The 13,857-nt window shown below is 41.0% G+C and overlaps 1 protein-coding gene across 1 annotated transcript; it reads left to right on the plus strand.

The window, feature by feature from the left end:
- The first annotated feature begins 496 nt into the window (after nucleotides 1–496).
- Nucleotides 497–13,336, plus strand: LOC139667868 (basic salivary proline-rich protein 1-like). The gene is made up of 14 exons (XM_071547342.1): nucleotides 497–566; nucleotides 1,131–1,196; nucleotides 2,756–2,827; nucleotides 2,913–2,938; nucleotides 3,400–3,419; nucleotides 4,609–4,722; nucleotides 5,549–5,573; nucleotides 5,674–5,689; nucleotides 6,362–6,454; nucleotides 7,047–7,096; nucleotides 8,528–8,634; nucleotides 9,461–9,535; nucleotides 11,300–11,449; nucleotides 12,157–13,336. Exons 1-11 carry the CDS (start codon nucleotides 497–499, stop codon nucleotides 8,537–8,539), a joined length of 564 nt encoding a protein of 187 aa, XP_071403443.1. The 3' UTR covers nucleotides 8,540–8,634; nucleotides 9,461–9,535; nucleotides 11,300–11,449; nucleotides 12,157–13,336.
- The last annotated feature ends 521 nt before the right edge of the window (nucleotides 13,337–13,857 follow it).

Consider the following 13,857-nt stretch of genomic DNA (forward strand, 5'->3'; position numbering starts at 1 on the left):
CTATTGGTCCGTGATCGGCAACCTGTCAATCACTGGACAGGCGACCTGTCAGTCACTAGGGAAACAAGCCTGTGAAAGGTTTTCTCCAAAACACACTTCACACAAACAAGAAAACAAACAAGAACGATCACTAGCTCTCTGGTCACCACAGTCGGCATAGCAACCAGCTCGCCGTGCCTCTATCAGTGTGGTTTGAAAGTGTCTCTACACTGCGCTGACATGTTGCAGCGAGATACAGTAAAAGAATAAATATAACTCATTAGTCATACCTCTGACTGGTAAGTTCCCAGTAAATTCTAGAAAACTATGACTAATAACACAAGCGTGTGTGTGCTGTCTTTAGTGTGTGTGTGTGTGTGTTGTGTGTAGACCTGCTAACATGACTGACATTGTCAAAGTGCATGCTCTTATCTGTACCCTGTGTGTGTGTGTGTGTGTGTGTGTGTGTGTGTGTGTGTGTGTGTGTGTGTGTAGATAACAGGAACAACCACATGTCATGCAGAGGTCTGCCCCCTGCGGTGTGCCCCCGCCCCCCAGGCCCCGCCCTCCCCACCACGGCCCGGCTGGTGAGTGGGTAGAAGACCCAAATAATAATTTTATAATAATAAAATGTTAGCAGTATATTTCAATAACAGTTTTCCGGACCCAAATCTGAGTAATTAAAGGTGTAGATTCTTTTTTTTTTTTGCCTCTTTCGCCCCTTTATCTTTCTTCAAATTAAGACTACATTTCCCATGAGCCCCGTTGCTTCCTGCCTTAAAATGAATGTAACAATGATTTATGATGTAGAACCTTTAAAGAGTAACTAAACCCACAAACAAAACCCAAATCTGTGTAAAGCCTGACATCTAAAGGTAAAGTCATGCTATTGGCTGATCTCTGGTGCCAAGTGATGTCACCTTCTGTAGAGTACAGCAGGTGGTGACATCACCTGAAGATCAGCCAGTGAGCATGCTGGGTGCATTTTACATCAGGTCACATGATTTTGTAGTCAAACAGTTCCCTTTCACTGCCATTTGGGGCCGCCAACGTGCAAAGTTGCTTAGTGCGGCTTTAAGCCACAAAGCTTATTCTGTGTGTGTGTGTGTGTGTGTGTGTGTGTGTGTGTGTGTGTGTGTGTGTGTGTGTAGCCAGTGGAGCCCTCCCACCTAGAAGAGACCACTCCCCTCACTGCGGTGGGAGACCGCCAGGAAAGAGTAAGTACCCACTCTGAAGGACAACTGCACACTACACAGTGTACTGTATGTATAACTGTGTTACTGTCTTACTTTTACTAACTACTGAAATGGCAAACTAAAACAAAAACCTTCTTTTGCCACTCTTGCAGGACGTAAAGTTTCTGACTCGTGGTTTCCAAACGGCCTCGTGGTTCCACATAAGCCTTCTGTAGCTTAACAATCCATATGGCATAAACGAGGCGGGTGTAAAATAAAAAATAGATGATTTATTCCACAAAAGGTGTCAATTACAAAATAAAACGTCTCCACATGGAGTCCTAATCTAGCTGTCTGTTCTTTTTCTGATCTTAAACACTATCAGGCCTGTGGGGCACAAAAACAAATAGCCTATGGATACGGTTACAGTCAGAAAACTGTTGCTCCACGTCTCGCTCCATTGAAAACCTTCTGCCTACTCCAATTACTCAAATTACTCAAATTTACAACAGCAGGACAGACTAATAGAGCACAGATAAGCATCTTAGATAAACTGCTAGATAAATATGATTGAACATCACATATCAAATATTAAGCATTCCAAATGATTAAATTACTTAAATTACTTAAATTACTTATAACTACAAATGATTCAAATGAGGCACAATAAATAAACCTGATGTACCTTATGGCTCTAACAACTACAACACTACATGTTGTAAGCAGGGTGGGAGGTTAACATTAGCCTTCACATTCTGGCTGGTGTCTGAACTCCCTCAGTGGATTTGAAGTGTTTGGAGCATCTGTTAGGGAGTTGGAAACAAAGATTTGATGCCACATTGATGAGGGAATCCAAAATAATTCACAAGTTACTCTGAATTTTTTACGAGCCAAAATTTATGTTTGAAATGAATTGTGAAGTTTGAGCTGGAATTTCAAGTCTATGGAAGATCTGGTCGATTCAAACATTCATTTTAGCAGGGCAACTGACTAGGTAAACCTTTTAATTCTCCTTCCACTGTGGCAGGTGGCACAAACATGTAGTTTTTCCACTGTAATTGTGTTGTATCACATCACTTAGTTCATGTTTTGAATACCTGTCCTGATGTTGTTGCTCAGGAGAACTTTGGCAGTGTTGATTATTGTAAAGTAACATAATGTGATGTGATGTGATGTGATGTGATGTGATGTGATGTATGGCAGTGACTCTCAACCTTTTTCATATCAAGGACCCCTAATTTAGTCCACATTAGAGCCACGGACACCCATTTGATGAGATCTGAAAATATTTTTATTGTCACATATGATTTTGTCCTGAACTCCATGACTATCTGTATTGTAGGTAGAGAGATAACAGAGAAGCTATGATCAGAACAGTCATTCTTCTACAATCTCTAATTGTGTTAATGTCTTGTAAAAGAAATAATGGGGAAGTTTAACAATTCATCAATTTGCTGGGGAACCCCCTCAAGGACCCCTAGTGGTCCCTGGACCCCACGTTAAGAACCACTGATGTATGGGACGGTGGCCTCAGGTGCGTCCCTTGTTAACCGTGTGGATGTGGATTTGTTGTGTGTGTGTGTGTGTGTGTGTGTGTCCAGGTGAACCACCGCTGGTCTTCCGTGACAAGAAGCCGAGCAGAGACAGAGGATCCAACCAGTCTCCTATACGAGGTAGAGCGCTGTCTGGAGGGAGAACTTCCTCTCTTGACGTCCATGTTGTCTCAGTCATAAACATTTTGTTTTTTCATCTCCGCAGGGCGAAACGTCAACACCGTGGACCGGGTGAGCAGTCACACTCCACTATCTCACAACATTTCCACAGGAATCTACTGCAAATCAACTGCTATTAATATTTAAATGGAAATTATTTTGATTTATCAATTCATATAACACTGTTGAAGTCTTAAAGGAAATGGCATTTTCCTATACATGTACAGCTGGCTTGTCTCTGGATTTGTTATTATTTTTCTATTTTACAATAAATTATAGCTTTGCATTTGGATTATATGCCTTTAGGTAGCAGTTACAATGCAGTAAACAACATACTCTTGATAATAACTGAATTGGTAATATTTGAGCTACAGCAGACTGTATCCATGCTTCAGTATCCCGGCTAATATCTGTATTTAGTTTATCTGGGTCACTGTAAATAGACTTTGAAGTTTACATTACAATTTAAAACTTCTTGTTCAATGAGGAAAGAAAGTGGCAGCTTGTTGATGTGATCTCTGTGTTTATTACAGCCGGGCACACACCCTTGGAGGTAGGTTTGAAACACACACACACACACACACACACACACACACACACACACACACACACACACACACACACAGTCTTACTTATGTCACTTTTGGGGTATTTACATAGACTTACATTCATTTCCTGGAGACTAACCCTAACCATAACCATAACCACTACTTGCCTAAACCTAACCCTAACCCTAACCTTAACCACTGACCCAAAAATCAGCTTTTTACCAATCGGGGACACGGCTTTTGTCCCCAATTGCACAAGCCGTCCCCAGTCAACTGGTCTTAAGTCTGGTGTGTGTCCCTGAAAGTGACTTAAGTCATACCCACACACACACACACACACACACACACACACACACACACACTGTCTACGTCACTTTCTGCTTATCTCTACTTTATTCCTCTCTCTCCTCTCTGCCTCTCTATGTTTCAATATATAGAGAAACACAAAGAAGAAACAGCTATTAGTGATGCACTTTTCATCTCTGGCTCCATTCAGTAGTTTGTTGTGTTGGATTTCTTGGTGGATAACCGGCCAATCGTAGACAAGGTGACGTCACCTCCAGATGTTTCCAGCAGCTCCAGTGGAGTTTGATATGAGAAAATGTTTCAGGATGTAAAACCTCAGCGGTAAACGTCAGGTTTTGGTGTCAGTCCCTTAGAAACAAAGAGCGAGGGCTTCTTTCTAGAGCCGCCATTTTGCACCGAGAGACGTTCAACAATCATACAAGGAGAAATCCATCGGAGAAGAGGAGAGAGACCAATTTCTCCACCCACAGGAGCAGGAGAGAGACCAGAATGCAATGCGGCCACAGCTGGCATCTTCGTGGGTCTGCTGTTGGTAGCGTGTGAAACACAACGCCTTCCTCAACGGCTTTTTTGTCATTTGAACAACAGAACACAGAAACACGACATCGTTCTCTCTCCACTCTACTTTTTCTTGACTAGAAGAACTGACTAGACTTGCGGATGGTGGATACTTGCTGTTGTCGAAAGGCATTCTGGGAAACGTAGTCAATCACTAACTGCAGTAGAAGTAGACGAGGCAGGTTGAGGGAAAGTGGGTTCAACAGAAAAGTAAATTACAACACTTCATCCCTAAATAACTATACACACTACATTTACATATGTGCAGTTTATGGGAGTATTGGCACTATGTCTCAATGTGTGTGTGTGTGTGTGTGTGTGTGTGTCCAGGCCCCAGCCAGAGGCTCCAGATCCTGCCAGTTGGACCAAACCTCCTGCTATAACTCCCTCCTCCTCCATCTCCGTTAGCAGGAGCAACTCCTCAGCCAGGCCTCCGCCCGGCAGGTCAGTGCACACACACACACACACACACACACACATACACACACACACACACACACACACGTAGATGCACACGCATGCATAGTTAGTTAAACGCAAGTTTTGTTAGTTTTTTGTTTAATGGAGTTCCCAATTGTCCCATACATACTAATATCAAAATCATTGCCACTTCATTTGAATTCAGTTTCATATCAAATTCATAATATGTCAACAACAGCAGCACTTGATGACACAGATCAGCTTTCATCAGTATTCATGTAACGCTTCCTGTTAGTTGTGACTGTAGTGGAACAGTCCTCTGAAATTACTGACCAAACTAGAAGGCAATCGGAGAGTTCAAACCAAACACGTCATTCCTATCTCTTCAATCTTAAATTCAATTTATTTCTTGGCCCTGCAAACATACACTTAGGATTTGGAATCAAGTCTCTATCTCTTTTGCTTTCATAGTTATGGCTAAAAAATGATAATCTTTTTATGGTAGAAATCCCAGATATGGATCACCACCAAAATCTCATGAATGGTTCCTGCAGCCAAAACCCCATCTGTCCACCAAATTTCATGGAAATCATAAATTGGGATATCCTGCTGACAGAACCTAATTCAAATTCAAATTCAAACTGAAAAATTATGCTTTAAAAGTTGGTGTATACACTGGTGTAAACTTGGATCAACTTATTAAGTCCATTAAATATACATTGTGTGCGTCAGCAGCATGCACACAATACTAAATAAATAAATACTGAACACATAGAGACCAAACTGCTGCCGAAACTCAGAGTATTATTTGATAATGATGACACGTTTTCATTGTTGTTTCGTTTTACAGATTTGTGCCGGATGTGAGAAATGAGGTAAGTTTGTGATTTGACAGGGTGCAGTGTGATGTCATCATGTTAGTTGAAGTTGAAATCCAGAATGAGCTGACCAACATTTCCTCTGCTCTCTCATCAGCAGGCACACGATGAAGGTAAGGTTTCTCTCTCTCTCTCTACCTCTGTCCCTTCTCACTGTTTCTCTCTTTTTCTTTTTCTTTTCTCTGGTTCTCTGTTTCTCTCTCACTCTCTCCTTCTCTCTTCCCCTCTTTCTCTTATTTCTCTTTATCTTTCTGTCTCCATGTTTTTCTGTGTTTCTCCCTTTCTCTCCATGTTTACCTTTACGTTGACTGAAATTTCAGTTTTACCCACACAAATGTGAAGTAATTCCAGTGTGTTTAAGAGATTGTCAAGGTGTGGCCTGTTCCTTTTTTTCTCCGAGTACATGGAACAAAGTAGTTAGAGCTTTTAAATATTAAAATAATCTCTCTATAAATTGGGTTTAGATCAATATATCAGCCCAATATTAGCCCTTAATTAAAACTCAATATCGCCCAGTCAGTGTCATTCAACTCCAATATGATGAGGACATGATGCAGTTGGATTATATGTATAGACTATATAGAATTTTGGGGGAAACACTAAATACTTGGATTTTTTTTTACAAGAGCATGGTCAAATTTAAAGATGTTGAATACAGGCACAAAATATCGGCTATCGACAGCTTCAATACAAAAATATTGCTGTCAGCCTTCAAAAGCCCATATCGCTGGAGCCCGATTACATAACCATGCATCCATGTGCTAAAATCTGTCCTTCTGTTCCAGGTACAGCTCCCAGACACCACACCTTCCCCCTCCACAATAAGGGTGCGCTCTCTCGAGCGGGACCCCCCGGACCCCCCCACGACAGGGCGACAGGTACGGACACACACAGTAAAATTATTCTCTTCTAACACCACACATATACATAAATCATCAGTAATGGAGTACCCCAAGGTTCAATTTAAGGCCCACTTTTGTTTTCCTTAAAATCACAATGAAACCACATTTTGAGAGCTTCTTGCTTCCTTAATGTTGAAACAGGATGTTGGGGGCGGGACATAACGCCGGGAGGGATCATTCAAAAGTGTAAACCAATGGGAGATCAATTAGGCAGAGAAAGGCAGTATGATTTGATGGGAGTGGTGGAGGGACGGCACTGTTCAAACATCTGTGATGTTTTATTGGTTGGAATTTTTATGTTGCCTCCTGGTACACAATTAAGTCACCACTAAAGATTTTCTGTTTTCCAGGAAGTAAAAATAATGAGATTTTGATATAAAAATACAAGAAAATACATTTCTTTTGGCACAAATTGTCAACTAGGTATATGGTATGATGGTTAGAATGAGCTAAAAAGGCGAATTTCATTTTTCATTTCAGTGTGACTTTAAAGAAAAGTCTAGTACTGTTTCTAACATTCCAGCATGTAGTAGCCTACTGAATACTGGCTCTGTTCTTCTTTATCCAGTCTCCCACCCAGCATTCCTTCTACTGGCTCTCTGCAACACAAACTGTCTGGTGAGACCACTTTAAGAGTCATTCCTAAATTGAAATATCACTATTATTAAGCTTATTATAATTATTGTTCCCTCCAGAACATTTCCTTTCCTGCTGTCTGTACTGTTATTCGTTTGTCTGTAAGCTTTTCTGTTTTATGTTGTAACTTTCTCCTCCCTCAGCAATTTACTATATTATATTTGTATTATTTGTTTTTTTAGGAAAATGCTTTACAAATAAAATGTATTATTAATAGTTGTAGAAGTAGTAGTAGTAGCAGTGGCTGTAGTATTAGTAGTAGTAGCAGTAGTAGCAGTAGCATCAGTAGTATCAGTAGTAGTAGCATTGGTATTAGTAGTATTCGTATTAGTATTAGTAGTCTTAGTATTAGTATTAGTAGAAGCAGCAGCAGTAGTAGTATTAGTGATAGTAACAGTACAAGTAGTAGAAGCAGTAGCAGTCTTAGTAGTATTAGTATTAGTATTAGTATTAATAGAAGTAGTAGCAGTAGTATCAGTAGTAGTAGCATTGGTATTAGTAGTATTAGTATTAGTATTAGTCACCTTGGTATTAGTAGTGGTGGTATTAGTATTAGTATTAGTAGCCATAGTATTAGTATTAGTAGAAGCTGCAGTAGTAGTAGTAGTAGTAGCAGTAGTAGCAGTAGTAGTATTAGTAATAGTAACAGTACAATTAGTAGAAGCAGTAGTAGTCTTAGTAGTATTAGTATTAGTCGCCTTAGTATTAGTAGTGGTGGTATTAGTATTAGTAGCCGTAGTATTAGTATTAGTAGAAGAAGCAGTAGTAGTAGTAGTAGTAGTAGCAGTAGTAGCAGTAGTAGTAGCAGTAGTAGCAGTAGTAGTAGCATTGGTATTAGTAGTATTAGTATTCGTATTAGTATTAGTAGTCTTAGTATTAGTATTTGTAGAAGCAGCAGCAGTAGTAGTATTAGTAATAGTAACAGTACAAGTAGTAGAAGCAGTAGTAGTCTTAGTAGTATTAGTATTAGTATTAATAGAAGTAGTAGCAGTAGTATCAGTAGTAGTAGCATTGGTTAGTAGTATTAGTAGTGGTGGTATTAGTATAGTATTAGTAGCCGTAGTATTAGTATTAGTAGAAGCTGCAGTAGTAGCAGTAGTAGTAGCAGTAGTAGCAGTAGTAGTATTAGTAATAGTAACAGTACAATTAGTAGAAGCAGTAGTAGACTTAGTAGTATTAGTATTAGTTGCCTTAATATTAGTAGTGGCGGTATTAGTATTAGTAGCTGTAGTATTAGTATTAGTAGAAGCAGCAGTAGTAGTAGTAGTAGTAGCAGTAGTAGCAGTAGTAGTATTAGTAATAGTAACAGTACAATTAAGGGAAGCAGTAGTAGTCTTAGTAGTATTAGTATTTGTAGTAGTATTAGCATTAGTATCAGTAGTAGTATTAACTGACTGTCTCCTGTGTGTGAAGCCATCAGTGTGAGCAGAAACAGCTCCAGAGTCGGAGCAGACAGACAGTCGGCCCGTCCTGCCCCAGCCTGTCTGCCCCCCCCACCCACCGACTCACAGCACAACAAGGTAACGCCTCCTCTACCTGCCGTGTGATTACACTGGTGGTTCAAAGATCTTTGATCCAGGTGAGACCAGCAGCATGAAGGCAGGGAGACTCTTCACTGTCCTGCAGCTGCTCACACTGAACACCAGGCAGCGCTGTTGTATCAGTATGTCCACCTGATGCCTTCATTTTGTTTTATCCAGCCTGCTGCCATTCTTCAACACAGATACTTTATTTGATTAATTAATTATTTTTGAGCACAACCTGAAAGTCTCTGTACTGTATATGTTTCAGAAATTAGAATCAAACACTTAAGTGTGCAAAAGCAGAATCCTTTACGATTCCTGGAACACAGTGTTACAAGCAACCGATTATTCTTTATATCTTATTTTAAATAAATGTTCTACCTTCAGGTGAGGAAACAGTTCAGACAGCAGGTGGTGCCATTACCTCACTGTTCTGCTGATTTCTTCCTTTACATTTAGCAAAGCGTCTCATCCAGAGAGACTTACAAGACAGAGCAGGAAGCTTGATAAGAAAGAGCTAGACAGAGTGAAATATAAAAATACGGAGCCGAGAAAATGTCCCTGACAGAACATGCATTCATACTTTGTGTTTTGTTTATGGTGTTTAGTCAAATCCACACTGCTGCACAAGTCAGAATTTCTTATTCTTTCATCAAATTATGAATATATTGCACAAAATATTCAGCATTCAGTAACTATACGTATTAACATCCACATTTATTAGACTGAGGAATTATGTGATGTATGTCTAATTATCGTGTGTGTGTGTGCGTATGTGTGTGTGTGTGCATATGTGTGTGTGTGTGTGTGTGTGTGTGTGTAGGACTTGGACCCTCGCTGGTATGTGGGCAAAGTGACAAGAGGCCAGGCAGAGGGCTGTCTGAGACAAGTCAAGAAGGTGAGACATGCACACACACGCACACACACACACACACACACACACACACACACACACACACCTGTGTTACAGCCTGACTATCCACCGTTTGAAACAAGGCAGCAGTCCAACACCAGTGATGCCGTCTCCCTCTGGGCCAATCAGTAACAAGTATGACCTGTAACAGTAGCGCTCCCTTTGGACCAATCAGTGTAATTCTGAAAATATCTGAGCATATTGGTGAGATGCATCATTCCGCCAAGTTTCATCACAATCCGATCAGTTGCTGACACACGTGATGAAGGGAAAACTGACTCCTTCTCATGAAAGTAAAGCAGTTATGGGTGACAAATAAAGTTATGAGCCTTTGTAAGACTTCAAAGTGTAGTCAAGACTTTGAGGACAGAACCATCTCTCAGTCAGTCAGGCAGTCAGTCAGTCAGTCAGGCAGTGCACTAGAATAAATGTAACTAGTGCAATAATTGCAATAAGTACACTTATTCTAGTGCAAATTACATTGTATTTATTTATTTATTTTACTTATTATTTTAGAACCTGTGTTGTTGGCAGTGGATGTTTGTTTGCTGAGGTTGTTTTGTTGTTGTTTCTGTTTTGTTTCCCTGTGTCTTTTAATTGCACTGATCAGGAGTAGCGCTCCTAATTTCGTTGTATTCTGTACAATGATAATAAAGGCTTTCTATTCCATTCTATTCAGTCAGTCAGTCAGTCAGTCAGTCAGTCAGGCAGGCAGTCAGTCAGTCAGTCAGTCAGTCAGTCAGTCAGGCAGTCAGTCAGTCAGTCAGTCAGTCAGTCAGTCAGTCAGTCAGTCAGTCAGTCAGGCAGTCAGTCAGGCAGTCAGTCAGTCAGTCAGGCAGGCAGGCAGTCAGTCAGTCAGTCAGTCAGTCAGTCAGTCAGTCAGGCAGTCAGTCAGTCAGGTAAGGCTTAGTGAGATGTCACTTCATGAGCTGGCCTCTAGAGGGCGTCTCTGACTAAGAGATGGCCCTGAGTCCTCCTGACAGAGGAATGGGCCGGAACGCACCGATACGTTGTTCCGGGAGTGAATTTGATGACATAGCGCAGCCTTCTGGTTCAGAAAAATAAATACAGAGCAGGACCGGTGGTTGTACCTGTTTTAGGAGCTTAAACTACTGGCTCGGTTTGATAGACATTTGGTAGACATTCTTTCCTATTTTCAACCCAATGTGATAAAACAATTTGTTCAGGTGAATTGAACTTGTTTCTATGAAGTAGCTCCGTTATGCTGTATCTCTGCCTCTCCACCATGTTGATGTTTCAAAACAGATCAATGGACAGAAATCTATCCGTCAATAATTCTGTCCGTGGAATTCATTCAACTCATGTGCCGTGGGCCTGTACAGCAGTGGTTCCCAACCCAGTCCTCAAGGACCCCCTGTCCTGCAAGTTTTTATTCCATCTTTACTCTTGCACACCTGATCCCACTGGGGCCTACACACTTTCATGCTGCTCTGTTCAGGTAGATCTGTCTCTACCAATCAGCATTAAGACCTTAACTGGATCAGGTGCGCAAGAGTAGAGCTGGAACCAATACTTGCAGGAAAAGGGGTCCTTGAGGACTGGGTTGGGAAACACTGCTGTACAGGATCTAGACTTGTTTTGTAAATCCAGATCACATTTTGGAATACAACCCTTCAGATGTCCAATTCAACCCTGTCCAACACACAGTCAGGAAGGCAGAAGGAGACAGAAAGAGACACACACACACACACACACACACACCTGTCTGACCCCTCTGCCTGTCTGCAGGACGGGGCGTACCTGGTGCGGGACAGCACCAGGCAGCTGGCTGCTCAGCCCTTCACCCTGATGGTCCTCTATCAGGACAAAGTGTACAACATCCAGATCAGGCAGCAGCAGCAGCAGTACCTGCTGGGCACCGGGCTCAAGGTCCAGGAGGTAACATGTGACTCTGACGCTTCTGTGTAGAGCAAGGCACTAACACTGCCGGGGGTTGGGGGTTCCAGTCCCACCGGGGCCAGACATGCTAAGGAGGCTGTAAGGTGCTTTGGGTAAAAGTAGACACCAAATGGCGAAGGGATAATACAGTGAGCAGAATAAGTCTCAACAGGGTGAATCAAGACCCTGATGCAAAGCGGGCATTAATCATTTGACATGAAATAGATTGATTTGAAATTATTTTATTACAAGCTTCTGCCAAACCAGTCCAGCAGCTGTCCACAGCTTTCTCTTCATGTCTTCTTGCTCTTACAGAGTAACTAAACCCCAAACCCAAATCTGTGGTGAAGCCTGGTACTGAACTGGCCATCTGCTATTGGCTGATGTCACCACCTGTTGTACTCTATAGAGTGTGACATCACCTGGCACAAAGGCCAGCCAATAGCAGATGCCATTACATGGTACACAAAGACACTTTACAACAGGGGAAAAAGAAAATAAATATCTAAAATACATAAAAGCTAAGAGGTTTGGGGTTTAGTTACTCTTTAACTGGCATGAGGAGCAGAGAAGAGAAATGACTTATATTTCATTATATTTTAAATTACTTTATATGTCCATAAATATGATTCTTCTAATGTTTGTGTGTGTGTGTGTGTGTGTGTGTGTGTGTGTGTGTGTGTGTGTGTGTGTGTGTGTGCGCGCAGAGCTTCCCAACAGTGTGTGACATCATCGGTCATTACTCCCACTCTCCTCTGCTCCTCATCGATGCAAAGAACCGCGGCTCCGGCCAGCAGAACCAGTGTGTCCTCTCCGACCCGGCCGGCTACTGGCTGGGTGGACAAAACTGGTCCTGACCGGGTCAGACCGGGTCAGACCGGAACAAACGGCAAACCAATCCCTCCTTCCCAAACTAGACGGGTATTTCCAGAAGCAGGACTACGCAGTTATCCAGATACTTTTAAAAAATAAATTCTGTGGAATTCTTGATGTTTTGAATAATTACAAAGTCAAATTATGATTAATTATTATCAGGATTTCAGGTTCAATCGATGCCACCTCCAGTGTGTCCATCTTTTCCTCTAACCCCTCTGGTTAACTGTGTGTGTGTGTATGTGTGTGTGTATCTCAGGGAGATCTTCCAAAAAAAACAAATCATTACTAATTGCACTGTGTGTGATATGATGATGGAATCGCTCTGAGAAAACTAAACTAAGACGTTGGTTCCTGCAGCCGTGAACCAACTGCTGATCTCTCTTTTTAAACAAGACGACATATTTCTGTTAGTTGACCGCTTCCTAGAATTCCCCACAGACCACAGACTGAATCCCAGCACTGTTCAACTGTAATGTTATTTTCTGCATCAGAGTTACCAAGTGTGCAGCTGCTTTCAGGTTCCCAAGATGCAAGTTGAGTACCAGAACCAGAACCAGAACCAGAACAAGACAGAAACCAAACTGAACACCGGTCCTAGCCCATTAACTGAGTTCCGAAAGAACTGAAGACGTTCATTTGAATTCTCATACTTTCTCTTCAGGAGTTCATTTTTAATGTAGAGACCAAGTAACTAATGCAGATGACGGCTTCCCCACTTTAATTTGGACTTCAGCTCACACTTTACTTTAGGCGAGGCAAACTTTATTTATATAGCATATTTCATACACAAGGCAAATTCAATGTGCTTCACATAAAACACACACAAAAAAAACAATTTGTCAGGTAAAATGACATTAGAAAGAAGAGAAAAGGAATGTTTTGAGCCTGCTTTACTTTACTTTACTGTGTGTATTCAGTCTGGGATGTTTACTTCACTGTACATGTGTCAGATTTCTCCAGCTTGTCACTGACTTGTTCTGATTAAAACAGCTGAACATGTCAGCAGCAGCCCGCTGTGTGGTGAGAGTTTCTCTGAAAGGCAAAAGGGGAACGAGAACTGAAATATTTAAATCAGTAAAATGTTGAAAAGTTGCTTAACTCCACTCTTCTCTAGCAAGGTAATTACAGCAGTTCCAGTTACATTAATTTCATGATTTTAGGAGAGCCTAGAGGGAGACACAGATGTTTAGATAGATAGATAGATAGATAGATAGATAGATAGATAGATAGATAGATAGATATAGACTTATACAGAGGTGGAAAGTAACTAAGTACATTTACTCGAATACTGTACTTAAGTACAATTTTGAGGTACTTGTACTTTACTTGAGTATTACCATTTTATGCTACTTTATACTTCTACTCCACTACATTTCAGAGGGGAATATTGTACTTTTTACTCCACTACCTTTATTTGATAACTTAAGTTGCTAGTTACTTTGCAGATTCAGATTATTAATACAAAATATAATCAACTAATAAATTGTGATGTATTATTATAGATTACTGTAAGATACCCAGCAGTATATAAA

Source organism: Centroberyx affinis, unplaced genomic scaffold, assembly GCF_046629955.1.
Source record: "Centroberyx affinis isolate AG114_WGS23_722 - 3 ecotype Tasmania unplaced genomic scaffold, CSIRO-AGI_Caff_v1 ptg005837l_1, whole genome shotgun sequence".
NCBI classification, from domain to species: domain Eukaryota; kingdom Metazoa; phylum Chordata; class Actinopteri; order Beryciformes; family Berycidae; genus Centroberyx; species Centroberyx affinis.

Excerpts from the sequence above, each read along its gene's own strand:
- LOC139667868 (XM_071547342.1), top strand. The coding sequence starts at position 497 with ATGCAGAGGTCTGCCCCCTGCGGTGTGCCCCCGCCCCCCAGGCCCCGC. Across the intron at positions 2,939-3,399 it reads ACGTCAACACCGTGGACCGG|CCGGGCACACACCCTTGGAG; the intron begins GTGAGCAGTCAC and ends TGTTTATTACAG. Across the intron at positions 3,420-4,608 it reads CCGGGCACACACCCTTGGAG|GCCCCAGCCAGAGGCTCCAG; the intron begins GTAGGTTTGAAA and ends GTGTGTGTCCAG.